This window comes from Oncorhynchus clarkii, chromosome 5 (genome assembly GCF_045791955.1).
Source record: "Oncorhynchus clarkii lewisi isolate Uvic-CL-2024 chromosome 5, UVic_Ocla_1.0, whole genome shotgun sequence".
Taxonomy (NCBI): Eukaryota; Metazoa; Chordata; class Actinopteri; order Salmoniformes; family Salmonidae; genus Oncorhynchus; species Oncorhynchus clarkii.
Window position 1 is genome coordinate 2,454,809 of NC_092151.1, and position 26,994 is coordinate 2,481,802.

Below are 26,994 nucleotides of genomic sequence, written 5' to 3' on the forward strand. Positions count from 1 at the left end.
TTGGCCTTCACATGTATAGAATCAAAGTTAACTGTTCCATCTGTCATTGAGAAACCAGAGGAATATGAGGACGGTGGACATTCCATGGATATGGAAGAGTATGAATACATAGTTATTGTATACCTTACATACATTACATATATAAAACCTATGAACATGTAGGCTGAGCAAACATTTAAAGAGAACACAAAAAACATTAAGCAAGTACTTCTTTGTACTTTGAGGCGCTGTGCCTTTTTTTTAGGGCTTCAAGATCCTACTCCTCTCCTAATGTCTGTGGATTATATGTCACTGTACATAGGAGAAAGACCGCGACTTAAATACTGGTCAGTTTGAAGTAGCTTGTGAGTTAAATTCAAGTATAGTGGCTGGTGGGGCTCTACTTGTGGAGAGTAGGTCCACTGAAAGACCGAAGTGAGATGAGTGGAGGCACCACACATGCCCTCCCAGCTTCCCCGTCCCGATCCCTCGGATAGAGCCCATCTCTACTCTCACCAATAACCACCATTGGATCAGAAATATAAACAAACAAACAAACAATGAATAATAACTTCACATCCTCTCCTAATTTGGCCAGAACTCTTTTCATAAAAAATAAATAAAAATGAAATTACATTGTAGTATACACCGAGTGTACAAAACATTAGGAACACCTTCCTAATATTGAATTGCATCCCCCTTATGCCCTCAGAAAAGCCTCAATTTGGTCGGAGCAAGGAGTAAGGTGTCCACAGGGATGTTGGCCCATGTTGACTCCAATGCTTGCCACAGTTGTGTCAAGTTGGCTGGTAGTAGATCTCTATTCCAAATAGCTTGTTCCACCTCAACTCACAGATGAGATTATCCTGCTAAAAAATGTAATTTGCAGATGGATACACTGCTGTCATGAAGGACAGTGATGTTCAGATAACTTGTGGCATTCAAACGTTGCTCCACTTTTATCACGAAAACACACCCCACACCATCACAACCTGGTTCAGGTTAACAGTCAACCTACCAGGGTAGCTTCAAACAGGCCCTGTCTAGGGGTATCGTCTGACGGGGCCACAGCGTCTCCTGACCCCTCCTGTCTCAACCTCTAGTATTTATTTATGCTGCAATAGTTTGTGTCGGGGGCAATAACAAATATATATAATGTAACATTTATTTAACTAGGCAAGTCAGTTAAGAACAAATTCTTATTTACAATGACGGCCTACCTATTATATCTGGAGTATTTCTCCCATCCAGTGTCCTGCGTTAATTTAAGTATGCTCCCTCTAATTCTCTCTCTCCATCTCGTCCCGGGGGACCCGAGACCTAGGAACATGCCTCAGGACTACCTGGCCTGATGACTCCTTGCTGTCCCCAGTCCACCGGGTCGTGCTGCTGCTCCAGTTTCAACTGTTCTGCCTGCAGCTATGGAACCCTGACCTGTTCACCGGACGTGCTACCTGTCCCAGACCTGCTGTTTTCAACTCTCTAGAGACAGCAGGAGAGGTAGAGATACTCTGAATGATCGGCTGTGGAACCCTGACCTGTTCACCGGACGTGCTACCTGTCCCAGACCTGCTGTTTTCAACTCTCTAGAGACAGCAGGAGAGGTAGAGATATGAATGATCGGCTATGGAACCCTGACCTGTTCACCGGACGTGCTACCTGTCCCAGACCTGCTGTTTTCAACTCTCTAGAGACAGCAGGAGAGGTAGAGATATGAATGATCGGCTATGGAACCCTGACCTTTTCACCGGACGTGCTACCTTGTCCCGGACCTGCTGTTTCCGACTCTCTCTCTCCACCGCACCTGCTGTCTCTAAAGCTGAATGCTCAGCTATGAAAAGCCAACTGACATTTACTCCTGAGGTGTTGCACCCTCTACAACCACTGTGATTATTATTATTTGACCCTGCTGGTCATCTATGAACGTTTGAACATCTTGGCCATGTACTTTTATAAATTATATCCGGCACAGCCAGAAGAGGACTGGCCAGCCCTCAGAGCCCAGTTCCTCTCTAGGTTTCTTCCTAGGTTTATGCCTTTCTAGAGTTTTAAGCCCTCGTGCTTCTACATCTGCATTGCTTGCTGTTTGGGGTTTTAGGCTGGACACCGGCTGATGTAAAAAGGGATTTATAAATACATTTGATTGATAGATTGACAGGAATGAAATCATCAACATTGATCACATCTTTACTAACGCTGCTGATATTTAGCTTGAAAGCAGTATCCAAATCCATCGGAAAACCAAAGTTCCAAAGGCTGGGCCTAATATAGTGTATAAGAGGTCATTCAATAAGTGTTGTAGTGATTCCTCAGTTGATGATGTAACTAATATTGGTTGGTCTGTGGTGAGTAATGAGGAGCAAACAGATGCTGCATTAGACACATTTATGAAATAGCTTATTCCAGTTACTAATAGGCATGCAGCCATTATGAAAAACGTTGGAGTACCTTAAGTGAAATTCTGGGGGAAAAAATCCATAGGTTGAATCAGATGGCTCATTCATCACAAAGCCCACTGATATTGCCAACTACTTTAATGATTTTTTTTCCATTTGCAAGATTAGCAAATTTAGGCATGACACGCCAGCAACAAACACTGACACTACACATCCAAGTATAAATGATCAAATTATGAAAGACAAGCATTGTAATTTCGAGTTCTGTTAAGTGAGTGTAGAAGAGGAACAAATTATGGTTGTCTATCAACAATGACAAGCCACTGGGGTCTGACAACTTGGATGGTACATTACTGAGGACAATAGTGGATGATATTGCCACTCCTACTTGCCATATCTTCAATTTAAGCCTACTAGAGAGTGTGTGCCCTCAGGCCTGGAGGGAAGCTAAAGTCATTCCACTACCCAAGAATAGTAAAGCCCCCTTTACTGGCTCAAATAGCCGATCAATCAGCCTGTTACCTACCCGTAGTAAACTTCTGGAAAAATGTGTTTCTGACAAGATACAATCTAACTGATCATTGACCTGTTCAGTAAGATGACCTGTTGACCTGTTCAGTAAGATGACCTGTTCTGTAAGTTGACCTGTTCAGTAAGATGACTTGTTCAGTAAGATGACCTGTTCAGTAAGATGACCTGTTCAGTAAGATGACCTGTTCAGTAAGATGACCTGTTGACCTGTTCAGTAAGATGACCTGTTCAGTAAGATGACCTGTTGACCTGTTCAGTAAGATGACCTGTTCTGTAAGTTGACCTGTTCAGTAAGATGACTTGTTCAGTAAGATGACCTGTTCAGTAAGATGACCTGTTCAGTAAGATGACCTGTTCAGTAAGATGACCTGTTCAGTAAGATGACATGTTCAGTAAGTTGACCTGTTGACCTGTTCAGTAAGATGACCTGTTCAGTAAGATGACCCGTTGACCTGTTCAGTAAGATGACTTGTTCAGTAAGATGACCTGTTCAGTAAGATGACTTGTTCAGTAAGATGACCTGTTCAGTAAGATGACCTGTTCAGTAAGATGACCTGTGTTGACCTGTTCAGTAAGATGACCTGTTCAGTAAGATGACCTGTTCAGTAAGATGACCTGTGTTGACCTGTTCAGTAAGATGACCTGTTCAGTAAGATGACCTGTTCAGTAAGATGACCTGTTCAGTAAGATGACCTGTGTTGACCTGTTCAGTAAGATGACTTGTTCAGTAAAATGACTTGTTCAGTAAGATGACCTGTTCAGTAAGATGACATGTTCAGTAAGTTGACCTGTTGACCTGTTCAGTAAGATGACCCGTTGACCTGTTCAGTAAGATGACCTGTTGACCTGTTCAGGAAGATGACCTGTTCAGTAAGATGACCTGTGTTGACCTGTTCAGTAAGATGACCTGTTGACCTGTCCAGTAAGATGACCTGTTGACCTGTCCAGTAAGATGACCTGTTGACCTGTTCAGTAAGTTGACCTGTCCAGTAAGATGACCTGTTGAGTAAGATGACCTGTCCAGTAAGATGACCTGTCCAGTAAGATGACCTGTTCAGTAAGATGACCTGTGTTGACCTGTTCAGTAAGATGACCTGTGTTGACCTGTTCAGTAAGATGACCTGTGTTGACCTGTTCAGTAAGATGACCTGTGTTGACCTGTTCAGTAAGATGACCTGTTCAGTAAGATGACCTGTTCAGGAAGATGACCAGTTGTTGAGATAGATGACCTGTTGAGTAAAATGACCTGTTGAGTAAAATGACCTGTTCAGGAAGATGACCTGTTGAGTTAGATGACCTGTTCAGGAAGATGACCTGTTCAGGAAGATGACCTGTTGAGATAGATGTCCTGTTGAGATAGAGGACCTGTTCAGGAAGATGACCTGTTCAGGAAGATGACCTGTTGAGATAGATGACCTGTTGAGATAGATGACCTGTTGAGGAAAATGACCCGTTGACCTGTTCAGTAAGATGACCTGTTGACCTGTCCAGTAAGATGACCTGTTGACCTGTTCAGTAAGATGACCTGTTCAGTAAGATGACCTGTGTTGACCTGTTCAGTAAAATGACCTGTTGACCTGTTCAGTAAGATGACCTGTTGACCTGTTCAGTAAGATGACCCGTTGACCTGTTCAGTAAGATGACCTGTTGACCAGTTCAGTAAGATGACCTGTTGAGTAAGATGACCTGTTGAGTAAGATGACCTGTTGAGTAAGATGACCTGTTCAGTAAAATGACCTGTTGACCTGTTCAGTAAGATGACCTGTTGACCTGTTCAGTAAGATGACCCGTTGACCTGTTCAGTAAGATGACCTGTTGACCAGTTCAGTAAGATGACCTGTTCAGTAAGATGACCTGTTGAGTAAGATGACCTGTTCAGTAAGATGACCTGTGGAGTAAGATGACCTGTTCAGGAAGATGACCTGTTGAGTTAGATGACCTGTTCAGGAAGATGACCTGTTGAGATAGATGACCTGTTGAGATAGAGGACCTGTTCAGGAAGATGACCTGTTCAGGAAGATGACCTGTTGAGATAGATGACCTGTTGAGATAGATGACCTGTTGAGATAGATGACCTGTTGAGTTAGAGGACCTGTTGAGTTAGAGGACCTGTTGAGGAAAATGACCTGTTGAGGAAAATGACCTGTTGAGGAAAATTACCTGTTGAGGAAAATGACCCGTTGACCTGTTCAGTAAGATGACCTGTTGACCTGTCCAGTAAGATGACCTGTTGACCTGTTCAGTAAAATGACCTGTGTTGTGTTGACCTGTTCAGTAAGATGACCTGTGTTGTGTTGACCTGTTCAGTAAGATGACCTGTGTTGACCTGTTCAGTAAGATGACCTGTGTTGACCTGTTCAGTAAGATGACCTGTTGACCTGTTCAGTAAGATGACCTATTGACCTGTTCAGTAAGATGACCTGTTGACATGTGAAATATTAATTTTATTACAAGTGTATGTTATAATCATAATCCAGACAACTTTCACAGTGTCCATAAAAGGCCATATCAGAAGAAAATGGCTGACAATAACAGGGCTTTTCTTGCCTGAGATGGAAAAATATGTTTTCTTAAGAGGTTCAATATGTCCTTAATGTCGTGAGGTGCTCAGAAATAAGTATTCATTTTGGTTTTTAAAAATCGTACCGGTTTTGTGTAATGTCCCAGCTGCAGATAGCTGAGTAGTGAACAGAGATATCCTCAAATCCATGTCAACAACCACACTGTGTTACATAACAGTGGATAGGGGAGGAAGGAAGAGGGAGGAGGCAGTCCACTGCATGTCTACGTCCCAAATTGCATCCTATTTCCTATATATATTGCACTACCAGAATCCTGGTCAACAGTAGCACACTAGATAGGAGGGGTCTTTGACACGTTAACATGGATTCATACCAGTTAACCTTCGACCTCATCCCCAGGCTATTGGGCACAGGAGGAAGAGTCTGGTATGGTGTGGTGTAATCTTGGCACCCCAGAATCAAATCCTGTGTGAGCAGCCTGTTTGCTTACGTTTGGTTCCTATTGAATAGGCGTGGGAGTCAGACCACCAACCAGGAAACGTTAGACAGTATGTTAGGTAGGTTTCCTCTTTGGCCAGAGGATTGCTGCTCTACTCTCCTGCATGGCTGGTTCTGTTAGTGCTTCAACAACAACATGATAAAAAACATGATGAAGATGCTGCTGGACTCTTCAAGGGCTTTGGGCATCGAAGACCATCAAACACCTGCGTTGTTTACAAAAAGATAATTGGCAACCAACCGTTCTCAACAGACTACAACCTTCTAACAGAAAAGAAACACTGTGCATATTTGTAGGGTGTCCAATCAAAAACGCATCTTTTGACCAATCGGTAATAATATGTTAATTGTGTAGAAAAACAATCTGTAAAATATAATCAGCTAAAGTGTCAGGATTCCTTTCCCGTTGAACTCTTCATCTCTCTTCTCAACTCCGACAGGACATAAAACAATATAGATGTAAAATAAATATCGATTTTGAGATATATTCACTCAAAAATTCCTGTTCTTTTTCAAAGCTTTCTCACGAAAAAAAACAAGCGTTTCTCTGTGAAATGTGTACAGAGCACTGAGCGTATACCGAGCTATTTATTTTCAAGCCTTTTACATTTTAATTCAGTTCGTGTCAAATTTGGCAGTTTTTTTTTGTGTGTCACACGCGGAAACAACTTTGAAGACGACGACAACAAAATGTAAAATCCTCAAAAGTTGTTAGGAGAAACGTGCACTGCAACGTCAACAGAGCCAGGTGGTTATCATCAGATGTTAGGTTACAAAAAAAATCCTACTTTCTGATATAATGTTAAGGATATGTTAAAGAAAACCCCACTGAACGAGTCAGAACATAAATAATCGTATTTGTCTCTGTAAAATGTATTATAAAACATAAGAAAGTGAAACTTCATCCCCAAAGGGTGTTTTGGACACCCTAATATTAGTTTGGTCTCTACATTCGCTAATCCTTTGGCTGGTCGGTGGGACAGAACGCTTCTATAGGACAGCCTGTCTACGGTATCAGGGTCATGTTCATTAGTGCACAACGTAGCAAAACGTTAAACACACGGAAAGCGTTCAGCAACAAAAATGAGTTTCCTTTTTGGACAAGTTCAGGTAGTCTGTTTTCTTCTGTTTGGTTTCTAGTGAATACAACCCAGGCTATTTTGGTGTGCAACAAGGTACAGAACAGGGCTTCCAGACAGACAGAGTAGAGAGAGAGTAGTCAGAGTAGAGGGGGAGTGAGAGAGGGTAGAGAGAGAGAGTAGAGAGAGAGAGAGAGAGAGAGAGAGTAGAGAGAGAAGAAAGAGTACAGAGAGTACAGAGAGAGTAGAGAGAGAGAGAGAGAGACAGAGTAGAGAGAGAGTAGAGAGAGTAGAGGGGGAGTGAGAGAGGGTAGAGAGAGAGAGAGACAGTAGAGAGAGAGTAGAGAGAGAGAGAGAGAGAGAGAGAGAGAGAGTAGAGAGAGAGTAGAGAGTAGAGAGAGAGTAGAGAGAGAGTAGAGAGAGTAGAGAGAGTAGAGAGAGAGTAGAGAGAGACTAGAGAGAGACTAGAGAGAGTAGAGGGAGATTGAGAGTTAGTGAGCGAGAGAGAGAGCAGAGGGAGAGAGAGTGAGAGAGAGAGAGAGAGAGTAGAGGGAGAGAGAGTGAGAGAGAGTAGAGGGAGAGAGAGTGTGAGAGAGAGGTAGAGAGTGAGAGAGAGAGGTAGAGAGTGAGAGAGAGAGAGTGAGAGAGAGAGGTAGAGAGTGAGAGAGAGAGAGTGGGAGAGAGAGAGTGGGAGAGAGAGGTAGAGAGAGTAGAGAGAGTAGAGAGAGACTAGAGAGAGTAGAGGGAGATTGAGAGTTAGTGAGCGAGAGAGAGAGTAGAGGGAGAGAGAGTGAGCGAGAGAGAGAGAGAGAGAGAGAGTAGAGGGAGATTGAGAGTTAGTGAGCGAGAGAGAGAGTAGAGGGAGAGAGAGAGAGAGAGAGGGAGGGAGAGAGAGAGACAGAGAGACAGGGAGAGAGAGAGAGACAGAGAGAGACAGAGAGAGAGAGGGGGAGAGAGAGAGACAAAGAGAGAGAGGGGGAGAGAGAGAGAGGGGGGAGAGATAGAGAGAGAGAGGGGGAGAGAGAGAGAGAGAGAGAGAGAGTAGAGAGAGAAGAAAGAGTACAGAGAGTACAGAGAGAGTAGAGAGAGAGAGAGAGAGACAGAGTAGAGAGAGAGTAGAGAGAGTAGAGGGGGAGTGAGAGAGGGTAGAGAGAGAGAGAGACAGTAGAGAGAGAGTAGAGAGAGAGAGAGAGAGAGAGAGAGAGAGAGAGAGTAGAGAGAGAGTAGAGAGTAGAGAGAGAGTAGAGAGAGTAGAGAGAGTAGAGAGAGAGTAGAGAGAGACTAGAGAGAGTAGAGGGAGATTGAGAGTTAGTGAGCGAGAGAGAGAGTAGAGGGAGAGAGAGTGAGAGAGAGTAGAGGGAGAGAGAGAGTGAGAGAGAGAGAGAGAGAGAGAGAGAGAGAGAGAGAGAGTAGAGGGAGAGAGAGTGAGAGAGAGTAGAGGGAGAGAGAGTGTGAGAGAGAGGTAGAGAGTGAGAGAGAGAGAGTGAGAGAGAGAGGTAGAGGGAGATTGAGAGTTAGTGAGCGAGAGAGAGAGTAGAGGGAGAGAGAGTGAGCGAGAGAGAGAGAGAGAGAGAGAGTAGAGGGAGATTGAGAGTTAGTGAGCGAGAGAGAGAGTAGAGGGAGAGAGAGAGAGAGAGGGAGGGAGAGAGAGAGACAGAGAGACAGGGAGAGAGAGAGACAGAGAGAGACAGAGAGAGAGAGGGGGAGAGAGAGAGACAAAGAGAGAGAGGGGGAGAGAGAGAGAGGGGGGAGAGATAGAGAGAGAGAGGGGGGAGAGAGAGAGAGAGAGAGAGAGAGAGAGAGAGAGAGAGAGAGAGAGAGAGAGAGAGGAGGGGGAGAGAGGTAGAGAGAGAGAAAGAGAGAGAGTAGAGGGAGAGAGAGTGAGAGAGAGTGAGAGAGAGAGTAGAGGGAGAGAGAGTGAGAGAGAGAGAGGTAGAGAGAGAGAGAGAGAGAGAGTAGAGGGAGAGAGTGTGAGAGAGAGTGAGAGAGAGAGGTAGAGAGAGAGAAGCATCCACTCTGCTCCATGGCTCTTCCCAGCAGGCCATTGTCTCACGTCAGATAGCGTCCCTCCTACGGGGGGCTCATCCCTCAAACGATCTGTCACGTAGGACGTGGAACACATCTCTAATAATCTACATTTTGCTCTTCTGCCTAATTCTAGTTCCTAATTCTGAAAATAACTCTCTCTCTGTAGCTATGACACACTGGATACTACGGAAACCCAATCACTTGAGTAAACTCCAGTTAGCAGCGGAGTGCAGGGCTTGTTTGAATGGCCATACGGTAGATAGTTTGCCAGCTTGTAAGGCACCAAAGTTCTGGGACTGTTCTCAGAAATCAGCAGGTTTCTGACTCTGACAGCTGGCAATGTGCCTTGCTACATTCAGCTGTGCTGTAGAACTCGGCACACTAAATCACAGCAGAACAAGATATCATGAAAACTCATTTGTGCATTAGCTAGAATTTACTAGGATTATTCAGCATTGAGTGTGTGTGAACTCGCATTGTTAGCATCCCTGCCTTTCATTATAGATTGATTTGAGACTGGTACAGCCAGCAAGCAGACACTAGCTACTGTAGCTGACGCGTTAGCTAGCTAATTTTAGTGTACATTACGAATTTCATAAATACCGATTCTTCCAACCACATAACACCTTCGTTAGATGTAGAATTAGGTAGTGAAGATTTATTAGCTTCAGGGTGATATTTTCTGGTCAGATCAAATCTGACTCCAGGGTGATATTTCTGGTCAGATTAAATCTGACTCCAGGGTAATGTTTCTGGTCAGATTAAATCTGACTCCAGGGTGGTATTTCTGGTCAGATCTGACTCCAGGGTGATATTTCTGGTCAGATTAAATCTGACTCCAGGGTGATATTTCTGGTCAGATTAAATCTGACTCCAGGGTGATATTTCTGGTCAGATTAAATCTGACTCCAGGGTGATATTTCTGGTCAGATTAAATCTGATTCCAGGGTGATATTTTTGGTCAGATTAAATCTGACTCCAGGGTGATATTTCTGGTCAGATTAAATCTGACTCCAGGGTGATATTTCTGGTCAGATTAAATCTGACTCCAGGGTGATATTTCTGGTCAGATTAAATCTGACTCCAGGGTGATATTTCTGGTCAGATTAAATCTGACTCCAGGGTGATATTTTTGGTCAGATTAACTCGGACTCTTTCAGAGGCTTTTAAGCAGACGATGTCACCTTTGTAACATTCTCGAATGTTAGCACAGCATATTGTGGCCAAACTTATTTTTAGCTATCCCATGAGTGTTTGCAAGTTATCAGACAGATCAGTGCAGGTGGCCGTTGCGCTACCTGACGTGAGACAATGCCCAGCAGGCAGGATGGGACGTTCCGACTGACTGGGTTTCACATATAGAAACACCAAAACTAAAAAGGACTTCAGTCTGTAGACCCAAAAGCCCATTTCCTTGGTCATCTCCCGTCGAGAGTATCTGTGTCTGTGTGTGACACTGGAAACTCGGGTAGAGAAGTGTTTGAGATGTTATGTCCACTTTCCAATGTGCTCCAAAGGGTAGCTGGCCGTTTCAGTCTTCCTCTGTTTCTGTCTCCTGTGGTTGCTTGTCCTGTAATACTGGAATGACAGACTCCCACGCTGCAAGGCACTGAAACGCACAGAGAAATGGTCGTGTTAACACACTGAAACACACAGAGAGATGGTCGTGTTAACACACTGAAACACACAGAGAGATGGTCGTGTTAACACACTGAAACACACAGAGAGATGGTCGTGTTAACACACTGAAACACACAGAGAGATGGTCGTGTTAACACACTGAAACACACAGAGAGATGGTCGTGTTAACACACTGAAACACACAGAGAGATGGTCGTGTTAACACACTGAAACACACAGAGAGATGGTCGTGTTAACACACTGAAACACACAGAGAGATGGTCGTGTTAACACACTGAAACACACAGAGAGATGGTCATGTTAACACACTGAAACACACAGAGAGATGGTCGTGTTAACACACTGAAACACACAGAGAAATGGTCGTGTTAACACACAGAGAGATGGTCATGTTAACACACTGAAACACACAGAGAGATGGTCGTGTTAACACACTGAAACACACAGACAGTAGGCACCAGAATGACACTGAATGCATCAAAAGACATGAGATGAAAAGGTTTCTAAAGTCATTCTTAGTTCCTCTACAGCCCATTCCTACTTCCTGTTGGCCCAGGCCCTGTTAGTTTCAATGTCACAAGTCACCAAAGGACTTTAATACATCTAGTTAGAATATGTTACTGTTTGTTTTTTCTTTATTTATTCAACCAGGTTCAGCTGACCTGAAACACTAGTAGGGATGGAGAACGTTCAGCCTCGTAGGGACGGAGAACGTTCAGCCTCGTAGGGACAGAGAACGTTCAGCCTCGTAGGGACAGAGAACGTTCAGCCTCGTAGGGACGGAGAACGTTCAGCCTCGTAGGGACGGAGAACGTTCAGCCTCGTAGGGACGGAGAACGTTCAGCCTCGTAGGGACGGAGAACGTTCAGCCTCGTAGGGACGGAGAACGTTCAGCCTCGTAGGGACGGAGAACGTTCAGCCTCGTAGGGACGGAGAACGTTCAGCCTCGTAGGGACGGAGAACGTTCAGCCTCGTAGGGACGGAGAACGTTCAGCCTCGTAGGGACGGAGAACGTTCAGCCTGCTGCACTGAAACACTAGTAGGGATGGAGAACGTTCAGCCTGCTGCACTGAAACACTAGTAGGGATGGAGAACGTTCAGCCTGCTGAAACACTAGTAGGGATGGAGAACGTTCAGCCTGCTGCACTGAAACACTAGTAGGGACGGAGAACGTTCAGCCTGCTGCACTGAAACACTAGTAGGGACGGAGAACGTTCAGCCTGCTGCACTGAAACACTAGTAGGGACGGAGAACGTTCAGCCTGCTGCACTGAAACACTAGTAGGGATGGAGAACGTTCAGCCTGCTGCACTGAAACACTAGTAGGGATGGAGAACGTTCAGCCTGCTGAAACACTAGTAGGGATGGAGAACGTTCAGCCTGCTGCACTGAAACACTAGTAGGGACGGAGAACGTTCAGCCTGCTGCACTGAAACACTAGTAGGGACGGAGAACGTTCAGCCTGCTGCACTGAAACACTAGTAGGGACGGAGAACGTTCAGCCTGCTGCACTGAAACACTAGTAGGGATGGAGAACGTTCAGCCTGCTGCACTGAAACACTAGTAGGGATGGAGAACGTTCAGCCTGCTGCACTGAAACACTAGTAGGGATGGAGAACGTTCAGCCTGCTGCACTGAAACACTAGTTGGGATGGAGAACGTTCAGCCTCGTAGCGACGGAGAACGTTCAGCCTGCTGCACTGAAACACTAGTAGGGACGGAGAACGTTCAGCCTGCTGCACTGAAACACTGGTAGGGACGGAGAACGTTCAGCCTCGTAGGGACGGAGAACGTTCAAATCAAATCAAATACAACAGGTGGAGACTGTCGTGTCTTTGGCATCATTAAAACTGAAGACCTATTTATCAAATAACTAATTATTATTACGTGATTAAACTACTTATTAATCAGAAGACTAATTGATCAAATATTAAAATATCTGAAAAGTTATATTAGGAAAATTATAACTTAAATTAGAAATCGGAATATTTTCCTTGGTGCCCCGACTTCCTCGTTAATTACAGTTACGTGATTAACCTTTTTGGGATAGGGGGCAGCATTTTCACTTTTGGATGAATAGCGTGCCCAGAGTGAACTGCCTCCTACTCTGTCCCAGATGCTAATATATGCATATTATTATTACTATTGGATAGAAAACAGTCTGAAGTTTCTAAAACTGTTTGAATGATGTCTGTGAGTATAACAGAATTCATATGGCAGGCAAAAACCTGAGAAGAAATCCAAACAGAAAGTGGGACATTGAGGTTTGTAGTTTTTCAAAGCTTGGCCTACTGAATACACATTGAGATATACATAAAGTTGCACTTCCTACGGCTTCCACTAGATGTCAACCGTCTTTAGAAAGATTCTACTATAAAGGAGGGGCTCATGAGACCTCTTTGAGTCAGTGGTCTGGCAGAGAGCCTTGGTCTCATGACGCGCGCTCCCGACAGAGTTCCAGAACTTTTCTGAAGGAATTCTCCGGTTTGAACATTATTGATGTTTTATGTTAAAAACATCCTAAAGGTTGATTCCATACATCGTTTGACATGTTTCTAAAGGAATGTAACGGAAATTTTCGAGTTTTGTCTGGATGAAGTGCCTGTGCCTCATGAAGATGGATTACTGGGCTGAACACGCTAACAACAAGTGGCTATTTGGACATAAATGACGGACTTTATGGAACTTTATGGAACAAATCAGTCATTTATTGTCAAACTGGGATTCCTGGGAGTGCCTTCTGATGAAGATCATCAAAGGTAAGTGAATATTTATGGTGTTGTTTCTAACTCTGTTGACTCAAATGGCGGATATTCCTCTGGGTGTTTTGTTTCTGAGCGCCGTTCTCAGATTATGCTTTTTCCATAAAGTTTTAAAAAATATATATTTTTAATCTGACACAGCGGTTGCATTAAGGAGAAGTCTATCTTTAATTCTGTGAATAACACTTGTATCTTTAATCAATGTTTATTATGAGTATTTCTGCAAAATCACCAGATGTTTTGGAATCAAAGCGCCAATGTAAACTGAGATTTTTGGATATAAATATGCACATTATCGAACAAAACAGACATGTATTGTGTAACATGATGTCCTATGAGTGTCATCTGATGAAGATCATCAAAGGTTAGTGATTCATTTTATCTATATTTCTGCTTTTTGTGACTCCTATCTTTGGCTGGAAAAATGGCTGTGTTTTTTTTACTTGGCAGTGACCTAACATAATCATATGTTGTGCTTTCGCTGTAAAGCATTTTTTTAAATCAGACACGATTGGTAGATTAACAATATGTTTATCTTTCATTTTCTGTATTGGACTTGTTGATGTGTGAAAGTTACATATTTCCCCCAAAAAATTTTGAGTTTCGCACGCTTCCTTTTCAGCAGAATGTTGTCGATAGAAAGGTTACGTCTTTATTGAAGACTCATCTCTTCAGTAGGTCATATGATTGAGTGTAGTCTGGCCCAGGAGTGTGAAGGTGAACCGAAAGGCACTGGAGCAACGAACCGCCCTTACTGTCTCTGCTGCTCTTTCCACTGGGATTCTCTGCCTCTAACCCTATTACGGGGGCTGAGTCACTGGCTTACTGGTGCTCTTCCATGCCGTCCCTAGGGGGGTGCGTCACTTGAGTGGGTTGAGTCACTGACGTGATCTTTCTGTCCGGGTTGTGCCGTGGGGGAGATCTTTGTGGGCTATACTCGGCCTTGTCTCAGGATGGTAAGTTGGTGGTTGAAGATATCCCTCTAGCGGTGTGGGGGCTGTGCTTTGGCAAAGTGTTGCGTTTCATTATTATTTATTTTACCAGGTAATTTGACTGAGAACACGATCTCATTTACAGAAACAACCTGGGGAATAGTTACAGGGGAGAGGAGGGAGATGAATGAGCCAATTGTAAACTGGGGATTATTAGGTGACCGTGATGGTTTGATGGCCAGATTGGGAATTTAGCCAGGGCACCGGGGTTAACACCCCTAGTCTTACGATAAGTGCCATGGGATCTTTAATGACCACAGAGAGCCAGGACACCGGGGCTAACACCCCAACTCTTACGATAAGTGTCATGGGATCTTTAATGACCTCAGAGAGTCAGGACACCCATTTAACATCCCATTCGAAAGACGGCACGCTACACAGGGCAGTGTCCCCAATCACTGCCCTGGGGCATTGGGATATTTTTTAGACCAGAGGAAAGAGTGCCTCCTACTGGCCCTCCAACACCACTTCCAGCAGCATCTGATCTCCCATCCAGGGACTGACCAGGACCAACCCTGCTTAGCTTCAGAAGCAAGCCAGCAGTGGTATCGTATAGTTTAGTTAGTTAGTTCCTTGTGTTTTGTCTTTTAGAGCAAACGGTACATTGGTGCCAGTCCAATTTCTATATTTACTATAATATTCAATGATTTCTATACAATGTCAATATATTTTGTATTTAACCGTGGGGGATTAATTTGCGCACACTATTGATTACAGTAGAACAAGCTATTCAATACCGGTTTAGGAGTGTCCACTTGGTAAATGTTGATGTTTCTCAGGTACTAATTTAGCTAAATACAGTATAAGTCATCACAAGTGCGACACGTGTTTGTGATGCTGTATGTTGAAGACCAAGACATAGAACTTAAATTCAACATATTGATTATGAATTTGGACATAAAAAAAACAGTGCTTTGACACCCAAACAGGAAGCAGCAACAGTATCGTTATCAAATTATGTTTTAGGAAAATTAGTTATACTTAATAATTGTTTAAAATATATAATAGACAGGTAAAAACGACGTAACGAGCTTAAAAACCTAATATGATGAATTGATTTTGATGATATTACTGAAAATTGGATCAATAAGAAACGCTTCCCTTTGCACCCTGTACTACCACCTGTATTAAATGGACATATGATAACATGAGCCAGTCTGTTGTAGTCTCCTGCTGTTACCTTCTCATAGTACTGGATGTTGTGGTCTGCCATGCCAGTGAGTAACTGTCTGAAGTCTTGTGTCTTGTTGTTCTGCCACTGGTCCCAGTCTGACTTCAGGTCAGCGTTAAAACACTCCACTCTGTCCTGGCACTTCTCCACGTCTGTAGGCACCTGTTGTAGAGAGGGGACAGAACTAAGCACCTGCTGTAGAGAGGGGACAGAACTAAGCACCTGCTGTAGAAAGGGGACAGAACTAAGCACCTGCTGTAGAGAGGACAGGGGACAGAACTAAGCACCTGTTGTAGAGAGGGGACAGAACTAAGCACCTGCTGTAGAGAGGGGACAGAACTAAGCACCTGCTGTAGAGAGGGGACAGAACTAAGCACCTGCAGTAGAGAGGGGACAGGGAACAGAACTAAGCACCTGCAGTAGAGAGGACAGGGAACAGAACTAACAGAATAATGCATTAGAGTATGGGTAAACTGCTAGGGACACATAGCACTCGAAGCAAGGCACTATGGGTAAACTGCTAGGGACACATACCGCAGCACTCGAAGCAAGGCACTATGAGTAAACTGCTAGGGACACATACCGTAGCGCTCGAAGCAAGGCTTTATGGGCATGTGGCTCTGCTTGGAGTCTGCTTCAATGGGCATAGCACTACGCTAAAAAGGGCTAAAGGAATGGTTGGGGAAAAGCCTAGATCATTAGCATTAGCATTGACTTAGTGCAAGCCTAGATCTATAGCATTAGCATTGACTTAGTACAAGCCTAAATCATTAGCATTGACTTAGTGCAAGCCTAGATCATTAGCATTAGCCTCTTATTTAGTGCAAGCCTAGATCATTAGCATTAGCATTGACTTAGTGCAAGCCTCGATCATTAGCATTAGCACTGACTTAGTGCAAGCCCTGATCATTAGCATTAGCATTGACTTAGTGCAAGCCTCGATCATTAGCATTAGTATTGACTTAGTGCAAGCCTCGATCATTAGCATTAGCATTGACTTAGTGCAAGCCTCGATCATTAGCATTAGCCTCTGATTTAGTGCAAGCCTAGATCATTAGCATTAGCATTGACTTAGTGCAAGCCTAGATCATTAGCATTGACTTAGTGCAAGCCTAGATCATTAGCATTAGCATTGACTTAGTGCAAGCCTAGATCATTAGCATTAGCATTGATTTAGTGCAAGCCTAGATCATTAGCATTAGCATTGACTTAGTGCAAGCCCTGATCATTAGCATTAGCATTGACTTAGTACAGAATTAGCACTGGATCATTACCACTGTACCACTGTCAACTACACTTGTTGCTTGCCTGCTCAGGAATGTCACATTCTTCATAGCTACTGTAGGTATGAGGAAAACTGAGTCATCCAACCAGACACAGAAAAACGTGTACTTATTCGTTTTATGACCTGCTATTAAACTAAGCTGTCTAAGTTTAAGCGCGTCTGTGTTTGAGTAACTGGTTTAGAGACATTGCTGTAGGCTCCTATGGATCTCAAAATGGCCCCCTATTCCCCTATATAGTGCACTACTTTTGGCAAAAGCCCATTGAGTGTTGACTAGACTAACCTTGGCTGTTGGTCTCTCTTCTTTCCGGAGCGCAGCAGCTTCCAGTTTGGCCTCATATTCTGCCTGGACGTTGTCCCTCTTCTTCAGAACAGCCTGGCAGAGCAGAAAGACACCAGATGTTACATCTATCCCACTCTCACATTCATACTGTTCATCATTACAATCCACACTTCTTATTCAAATCATAGTTTAATATCTGTTTTTAAAGGTGGAGGGAAAACTAATTCTTCAACTCAACTCCTCTTGTAGAAACAAGACTGGGTTAGTTAGTAGAGAGATGTGACTGAAACAAGACTGGGTTAGTTAGTAGAGAGATGTGACTGAAACAAGACTGGGTTAGTTAGTAGAGAGATGTGACTGAAACAAGACTGGGTTAGTTAGTAGAGAGATGTGACTGAAACAAGACTGGGTTAGCTAGTAGAGAGATGTGACTGAAACAAGACTGGGTTAGTTAGTAGAGAGATGTGACTGAAACCAGACTGGGTTAGTTAGTAGAGAGATGTGACTGAAACCAGACTGGGTTAGTTAGTAGAGAGATGTGACTGAAACAAGACTGGGTTAGTTAGTAGAGAGATGTGACTGAAACCAGACTGGGTTAGTTAGTAGAGAGATGTGACTGAAACAAGACTGGGTTAGTTAGTAGAGAGATGTGACTGAAACCAGACTGGGTTAGAAACAAGACTGGGTTAGTTAGTAGAGAGATGCGACTGAAACAAGACTGGGTTAGTTAGTAGAGAGATGTGACTGAAACCAGACTGGGTTAGAAACAAGACTGGGTTAGTTAGTAGAGAGATGCGACTGAAACAAGACTGGGTTAGTTAGTAGAGAGATGTGACTGAAACAAGACTGGGTTAGTTAGTAGAGAGATGTGACTGAAACAAGACTGGGTTAGTTAGTAGAGAGATGTGACTGAAACAAGACTGGGTTAGTTAGTAGAGAGATGTGACTGAAACCAGACTGGGTTAGTTAGTAGAGAGATGTGACTGAAACAAGACTGGGTTAGTTAGTAGAGAGATGTGAATGAAACAAGACTGGGTTAGTTAGTTGAGAGATGTGACTGAAACAAGACTGGGTTAGTTAGTAGAGAGATGTGACTGAAACAAGACTGGGTTAGTTAGTAGAGAGATGTGACTGAAACAAGACTGGGTTAGTTAGTAGAGAGATGTGACTGAAACCAGACTGGGTTAGTTAGTAGAGAGATGTGACTGAAACAAGACTGGGTTAGTTAGTAGAGAGATGTGACTGAAACAAGACTGGGTTAGTTAGTAGAGAGATGTGACTGAAACAAGACTGGGTTAGTTAGTAGAGAGATGTGACTGAAACAAGACTGGGTTAGTTAGTAGAGAGATGTGACTGAAACAAGACTGGGTTAGTGAAACAAGACTGGGTTAGTTAGTAGAGAGATGTGACTGAAACAAGACTGGGTTAGTTAGTAGAGAGATGTGACTGAAACAAGACTGGGTTAGAAACCAGACTGGGTTAGTTAGTAGAGAGATGTGACTGAAACAAGACTGGTTAGTTAGTAGAGAGATGTGACTGAAACAAGACTGGGTTAGAAACCAGACTGGGTTAGTTAGTAGAGAGATGTGACTGAAACCAGACTGGGTTAGTTAGTAGAGAGATGTGACTGAAACAAGACTGGGTTAGTTAGTAGAGAGATGTGACTGAAACCAGACTGGGTTAGTTAGTAGAGAGATGTGACTGAAACCAGACTGGGTTAGTTAGTAGAGAGATGTGACTGAAACAAGACTGGGTTAGTTAGTAGAGAGATGTGACTGAAACCAGACTGGGTTAGTTAGTAGAGAGATGTGACTGAAACAAGACTGGGTTAGTTAGTAGAGAGATGTGACAAACAAGACCGGGTTAGTTAGTAGAGAGATGTGACTGAAACAAGACTGGGTTAGAAACCAGACTGGGTTAGTTAGTAGAGAGATGTGACTGAAACAAGACTGGGGTAGTTAGTAGAGAGATGTGACTGAAACAAGACTGGGTTAGAAACCAGACTGGTTAGTTAGTAGAGAGATGTGACTGAAACAAGACTGGGTTAGAAACCAGACTGGGTTAGTTAGTTAGTAGAGAGATGTGACTGAAACAAGACTGGGTTAGTTAGTAGAGAGATGTGACTGAAACAAGACTGGGTTAGTTAGTAGAGAGATGTGACTGAAACAAGACTGGGTTAGTTAGTAGAGAGATGTGACTGAAACAAGACTGGGTTAGTTAGTAGAGAGATGTGACTGAAACAAGACTGGGTTAGTTAGTAGAGAGATGTGACTGAAACAAGACTGGGTTAGAAACCAGACTGGGTTAGTTAGTAGAGAGATGTGACTGAAACAAGACTGGGTTAGTTAGTAGAGAGATGTGACTGAAACAAGACTGGGTTAGAAACCAGACTGGGTTAGTTAGTAGAGAGATGTGACTGAAACCAGACTGGGTTAGTTAGTAGAGAGATGTGACTGAAACAAGACTGGGTTAGTTAGTAGAGAGATGTGACTGAAACCAGACTGGGTTAGTTAGTAGAGAGATGTGACTGAAACCAGACTGGGTTAGTTAGTAGAGAGATGTGACTGAAACAAGACTGGGTTAGTTAGTAGAGAGATGTGACTGAAACCAGACTGGGTTAGTTAGTAGAGAGATGTGACTGAAACAAGACTGGGTTAGTTAGTAGAGAGATGTGACAAACAAGACCGGGTTAGTTAGTAGAGAGATGTGACTGAAACAAGACTGGGTTAGAAACCAGACTGGGTTAGTTAGTAGAGAGATGTGACTGAAACAAGACTGGGGTAGTTAGTAGAGAGATGTGACTGAAACAAGACTGGGTTAGAAACCAGACTGGTTAGTTAGTAGAGAGATGTGACTGAAACAAGACTGGGTTAGAAACCAGACTGGGTTAGTTAGTTAGTAGAGAGATGTGACTGAAACAAGACTGGGTTAGTTAGTAGAGAGATGTGACTGAAACAAGACTGGGTTAGAAACCAGACTGGGTTAGTTAGTTAGTAGAGAGATGTGACTGAAACAAGACTGGGTTAGTTAGTAGAGAGATGTGACTGAAACAAGACTGGGTTAGTTAGTAGAGAGATGTGACTGAAACAAGACTGGGTTAGTTAGTAGAGAGATGTGACTGAAACAAGACTGGGTTAGTTAGTAGAGAGATGTGACAAACAAGACTGGGTTAGTTAGTAGAGAGATGTGACTGAAACAAGACTGGGTTAGTTAGTAGAGAGATGTGACTGAAACAAGACTGGGTTAGTTAGTAGAGAGATGTGACTGAAACCAGACTGGGTTAGTTAGTAGAGAGATGTGACTGAAACCAGACTGGGTTAGTTAGTAGAGAGATGTGACTGAAACAAGACTGGGTTAGTTAGTAGAGAGATGTGACTGAAACCAGACTGGGTTAGTTAGTAGAGAGATGTGACTGAAACAAGACTGGGTTAGAAACCAGACTTGGTTAGTTAGTAGAGAGATGTGACTGAAACAAGACTGGGTTAGTTAGTAGAGAGATGTGACTGAAACAAGACTGGGTTAGTTAGTAGAGAGATGTGACTGAAACAAGACTGGGTTAGAAACCAGACTGGGTTAGTTAGTAGAGAGATGTGACTGAAACAAGACTGGGTTAGTTAGTAGAGAGATGTGACTGAAACAAGACTGGGTTAGTTAGTAGAGAGATGTGACTGAAACAAGACTGGGCTAGTTAGTTATTAGAGAGATGTGACTGAAACCAGACTGGGTTAGTTAGTTACTAGAGAGATGTGACTGAAACCAGACTGGGTTAGTTAGTTACTAGAGAGATGTGACTGAAACAAGACTGGGTTAGTTAGTAGAGAGAGGTGACTGAAACAAGACTGGGTTACAGCCTTATTCTAAAATTGATTAAATTGTTTTTCCCCTCATCAATCTACACACAATATCCCATAACGAAAAATCAAAAACAGGTTGAGACATTTTTGCAAATGTACTAAAAATAAACTGAAATATCACATTTACATAAGTATTCAGACCCTTTACTCAGTACTTTGTTGAAGCACCTTTGGCAGCGATTACAGCCTTGAGTCTTCTTGGGTATGACACTACAAGCTTGGGACACCTGTATTTGGGGAGTTTCTCCCATTCTTCTCAGCAGATCCTCTCAAGCTCTGTCAGGATGGATGGGGAGGGTCACTGTACAGCTATTTTCAGAAAACTCCAGAGATGTTCGATCGGGTTCAAGTCCGGGCTCTGGCTGCGTTGTCTTGGCTGTGTGCTTAGGGTTGTTGTCCTGTTGGAAGGGGAACCGTCGCCCCAGTCTGAGGTCCTGAGCGCTCTGGAGCAGGTTTTCATCAAGGATCTCTGTACTTTGCTCCTTCATCTTTCCCTCGATCCTGACTAGTCTCCCAGTCCCTACTACTGAAAAACATCCCCACAGCATGATGCTGCCACCACCATGCTTCACCGTAGGGATGGTGCCAGGTTTCCTCCAGGCGTGATGCTTGACATTCAGGCCAAAGAGTTCAATCTTGGTTTCATTAGACCAGAGAATCCTGTTTCTCATGGTCTGAGAGTCCTTTAGGTGCCTTTTGGCAAACTCCAAGCGTGCTGTCATGTGCCTTTTACTGAGGAGTGGCGTCCGTCTGGCCACTCAACCATAAAGCCCTGATTGGTGGAGTGCTGCAGAGATGGTTGTGCTTTTGGAAGGTTCTCCCATCTCCACAGAGGAACTGACCAAGGACCTTCTTCCCTGATTCTTCCCTTCTTCCCTGACTCTAGGAAGAGTCTTGGTGGTTCCAAACTTCTTCCATTTTAAGAATGAGGTCACTGTGTTCTTAGGGACCTTCAAAGCTGCAGAAATGTTTTGGTACCCTTCCCCAGATCTGTGCCTCGACACAATCCTGTCTCGGAGCTCTACGGACAATTCCTTCTACCTCAATGTGGGACAGATGTGTGCCTTTCCAAATTATGGCTGATCAATTGAATTTACCACAGACTCCAATCAAGTTGTAGAAACATCTCAAGGTTGATCAGTGGAAACAGGATGCACCTGAGCTCAATTTGGAGTCTCATAGCAACGGGTCTGAATACTTATGTAAAGGTATTTTTTATTTATACCCCCCCCCTTTGTCTCCCCAATTTCTTGATATCCGATTGTGATCCAATTACAATCTTGTCTCATCGCTGTAACTCCCCAACGGGATCGGGAGAGGTGAAGGTCGAGTCACGCGTCCTCTGAAACATGACCCGCCAAAACACGCTTCTTAACACCCAAGACAAGGGTAGTTAGTAGAGAGATGTAACAAACAGGACTGGGTTAGTTAGTAGAGAGATGTAACAAACAAGACTGGGTTAGTTAGTAGAGAGATGTAACAAACAAGACTGGGTTAGTTAGTAGAGAGATGTGACAAACAAGACTGGGTTAGAAACAAGACTGGGTTAGTTAGTAGAGAGATGTGACAAACAAGACTGGGTTAGTTAGTAGAGAGATGTAACAAACAAGACTGGGTTAGTTAGTAGAGAGATGTAACAAACAAGACTGGGTTAGAAACAAGACTGGGGTAGTTAGTAGAGAGATGTGACAAACAAGACTGGTTTAGTTAGTAGAGAGATGTGACAAACAAGACTGGGTTAGTTAGTAGAGAGATGTGACAAACAAGACTGGGTTAGTTAGTAGAGAGATGTGACAAACAAGACTGGGTTAGTTAGTAGAGAGATGTGACAAACAAGACTGGGTTAGTTAGTAGAGAGATGTGACAAACAAGACTGGTTTAGTTAGTAGAGAGATGTGACAAACAAGACTGGGTTAGTTAGTAGAGAGATGTGACAAACAAGACTGGGTTAGTTAGTAGAGAGATGTGACAAACAAGACTGGGTAAGAAACAGGACTGGGTTAGTTAGTAGAGAGATGTGACAAACAAGATTGGGTAAGAAACAGGACTGGGTTAGTTAGTAGAGAGATGTGACAAACAAGACTGGTTTAGTTAGTAGAGAGATGTAACAAACAAGACTGGGTTAGTTAGTAGAGAGATGTGATAAACAAGACTGGGTTAGTTAGTAGAGAGATGTGACAAACAAGACTGGGTTAGTTAGTAGAGAGATGTAACAAACAAGACTGGGTTAGTTAGTAGAGAGATGTAACAAACAAGACTGGGTTAGTTAGTAGAGAGATGTGACAAACAAGACTGGGTTAGTTAGTAGAGAGATGTAACAAACAAGACTGGGTTAGTTAGTAGAGAGATGTGACAAACAAGACTGGGTTAGTTAGTAGAGAGATGTAACAAACAAGACTGGGTTAGTTAGTAGAGAGATGTGACAAACAAGACTGGGTTAGTTAGTAGAGAGATGTAACAAACAAGACTGGGTTAGTTAGTAGAGAGATGTAACAAACAAGACTGGGTTAGAAACAAGACTGGGGTAGTTAGTAGAGAGATGTGACAAACAAGACTGGTTTAGTTAGTAGAGAGATGTGACAAACAAGACTGGGTTAGTTAGTAGAGAGATGTGACAAACAAGACTGGGTTAGTTAGTAGAGAGATGTGACAAACAAGACTGGGTTAGTTAGTAGAGAGATGTAACAAACAAGACTGGGTTAGTTAGTAGATAGATGTGACAAACAAGATTGGGTAAGAAACAGGACTGGGTTAGTTAGTAGAGAGATGTGACAAACAAGACTGGTTTAGTTAGTAGAGAGATGTAACAAACAAGACTGGGTTAGTTAGTAGAGAGATGTGACAAACAAGACTGGGTTAGTTAGTAGAGAGATGTGACAAACAAGACTGGGTTAGTTAGTAGAGAGATGTAACAAACAAGACTGGGTTAGTTAGTAGAGAGATGTAACAAACAAGACTGGGTTAGTTAGTAGAGAGATGTGACAAACAAGACTGGGTTAGTTAGTAGAGAGATGTAACAAACAAGACTGGGTTAGTTAGTAGAGAGATGTAACAAACAAGACTGGGTTAGAAACAAGACTGGGTTAGTTAGTAGAGAGATGTGACAAACAAGATTGGGTTAGAAACAAGACTGGGTTAGTTAGTAGAGAGATGTGACAAACAAGATTGGGTTAGAAACAAGACTGGGTTAGTTAGTAGAGAGATGTGACTGAAACCAGACTGGGTTAGTTAGTAGAGAGATGTGACAAACAAGACTGGGTTAGTTAGTAGAGAGATGTGACTGAGACAACAATGGGTTAGTTAGTTAGTTAGAGTGACGTGAAGGAAATATGACTGGGTTAGTTAGTTAGCAGAGTGGTGTGACTGAAACAACACTGGGTTGGGTGGAACCAGAGTCATATGTAGAGAAAGTCCCTGGCTGTGGTTAGAACTAAGGAACGTGTTGGAGGTAAGAGGTCAGAGGTCAAATGGGAGACATGGGGTTGGAACTAAGGAACGAGGTCAGAGGTCAGGGTCAAATGGGAGACATGGGGTTGGAACTAAGGAACGAGGTCAGAGGTCAGGGTCAAATGGGAGACATGGGGTTGGAACTAAGGAACGAGGTCAGAGGTCAGGGTCAAGTGGGAGACATGGGGTTGGAACTAAGGAACGTGTTGGAGGTCAGAGGTCAGGGTCAAATGGGAGACATGGGGTTGGACAAGGCTGTGAATGTGTCAGGGGATATGTTTCTTAATACAAACTCTGATTGCCACACACACATCCCCACACACACCCACCCACACCCACCCACACAGCCGCTCACACCCACACACATCCCCACACACACCCACACACCCCCCCCCCCACCCCCACCCACCCACACACATCCACCCCCGCACACACACATCCCCACACACACCCACAGCCGCACACACCCATCCCCCCCCCACACACATACCCACACACCCACCCACTGAGTTAAGAGAAATCTAGCACTGTGGTACTCCTAGACTTACCTTCATGGCCTCGATATAGAGGACTTATTCTACTGTACCTTCATGGACTCGATATAGAGGACGTATTCTCGGAGCACGGGCAGGAAGTCTCCGCTCATATCCTGGGTGAGATCGTCCAGGGCGCTGGAGCAGTTAGCCATGCAGCTGGCCACGCCCTCCAGAGGCCCCTGTAGCTCCGCCTCCGACGCCGCCCAGGTGGTGTAGACTGGACCGTACTCCTTCAGCTCTGCTAGGTACTCTACACACACACACACACACACACACACACACACACACACACACACACACACACACACACACACGGAGGGGAGGAGTAAGGGACGCAAGTCAAAACCCAGCTGGTGTAGAATGGACCATAATCCTTCGGCTCCAAAATGTACTTTAGAGAGAGAGAGACAGAGAGGGGAAGAGCAGACCGAGATCACACAGTGAGACAGTCTGACAGAGTCCTAGCACAGTGAGAGAGTCTGACACAGTCCTAGCACAGAGAGACAGTCTGAAAGAGAGTCCCAGCACAGAGAGACAGTCTGACAGAGTCCCAGCAGAGTGAGACAGTCTGACACAGTCCCAGCACAGAGAGACAGTCTGAGTCCTAGCACAGTGAGACAGTCTGACAGAGTCCCAGCACAGAGAGACAGTCTGAAAGGGAGTCCCAGCACAGAGAGACAGTCTGACAGAGTCTCAGCACAGAGAGACAGTCTGACAGAGTCCCAGCACAGAGAGACAGTCTGACAGAGTCCCAGCACAGAGACAGTCTGACAGAGAGTCCCAGCACAGTGAGACAGTCTGACAGAGTCCCAGCACAGAGAGACATTCTGATAGAGTCCCAGCACAGAGAGACAGTCTGATAGAGTCCCAGCACAGAGAGACAGTCTGATAGAGTCCCAGCACAGAGAGACAGTCTGATAGAGTCCCAGCACAGAGAGACAGTCTGACAGAGAGTCCCAGCACACAGAGACAGTCTGGCAGAGAGTCCCAGCACACAGAGACAGTCTGACAGAGTCCCAGCACAGAGAGACAGTCTGATAGAGTCCCAGCACAGTGAGACAGTCTGACAGAGTCCCAGCACAGAGAGACAGTCTGATAGAGTCCCAGCACAGAGAGACAGTCTGATAGAGAGTCCCAGCACAGAGAGACAGTCTGATAGAGTCCCAGCACAGTGAGACAGTCTGATAGAGAGTCCCAGCACAGTGAGACAGTCTGATAGAGTCCCAGCACAGAGAGACAGTCTGATAGAGTCCCAGCACAGAGAGACAGTCTGACAGAGAGTCCCAGCACACAGAGACAGTCTGATAGAGTGAAGTATGAACCCACCTGACTGTTCTTTGATGATTCTCTGTGCTATCCTGTCGATAGTACCCAGCTTCTGTGTGAACATATCCAGGTAGTCTCCCATAGCAGAAAACTCCACGGGTCGGCCCCTCAGCTTGTACCCTCCGGTCACGTACTTCACCGACTCCCCCATCTTAGAGAGCAGGGCTAGGCCTTGTCTCTTATTCAGGTCCTGAGGAGAAACCACAACACGCAGGTTAACACCACGACACAACACGCAGGTTAACACCACGACACAACACGCAGGTTAACACCACAACACAACACAACACGCAGGTTAACGCAGGTTAACACCACGACACAACACGCAGGTTAACACCACAACACAACACGCAGGTTAACACCACAACACAACACGCAGGTTAACACCACAACACAACTCGCAGGTTAACACCACAACACGCAGGTTAACACCACAACACGCAGGTTAACACCACAACACAACACGCAGGTTAACACCACAACACAACACGCAGGTTAACACCACAACACAACACGCAGGTTAACACCACAACACAACTCGCAGGTTAACACCACAACACGCAGGTTAACACCACAACACAACATGCAGGTTAACACCACAACACGCAGGTTAACACCACAACACAACATGCAGGTTAACACCACAACACAACTCGCAGGTTAAC

The 26,994-nt window shown here is 44.1% G+C and overlaps 1 protein-coding gene across 1 annotated transcript in view; it reads right to left on the reverse strand.

The window, feature by feature from the left end:
- Positions 1-9,841: 9,841 nt before the first annotated feature.
- The window catches only part of LOC139409817 (sorting nexin-30-like), a 40,951-nt gene continuing 23,798 nt past the window's right edge, over positions 9,842-26,994 (reverse strand). Inside the window, exons 5-9 of the mRNA XM_071155199.1 lie at positions 26,330-26,519; positions 25,054-25,253; positions 17,167-17,259; positions 15,608-15,760; positions 9,842-10,642 (exon numbers count right to left, since the gene is read on the reverse strand). Coding sequence (XP_071011300.1) covers positions 10,565-10,642; positions 15,608-15,760; positions 17,167-17,259; positions 25,054-25,253; positions 26,330-26,519 — 714 coding nt within the window. The 3' untranslated portion in view covers positions 9,842-10,564. The remainder of the gene's footprint in view (positions 10,643-15,607; positions 15,761-17,166; positions 17,260-25,053; positions 25,254-26,329; positions 26,520-26,994) is intronic.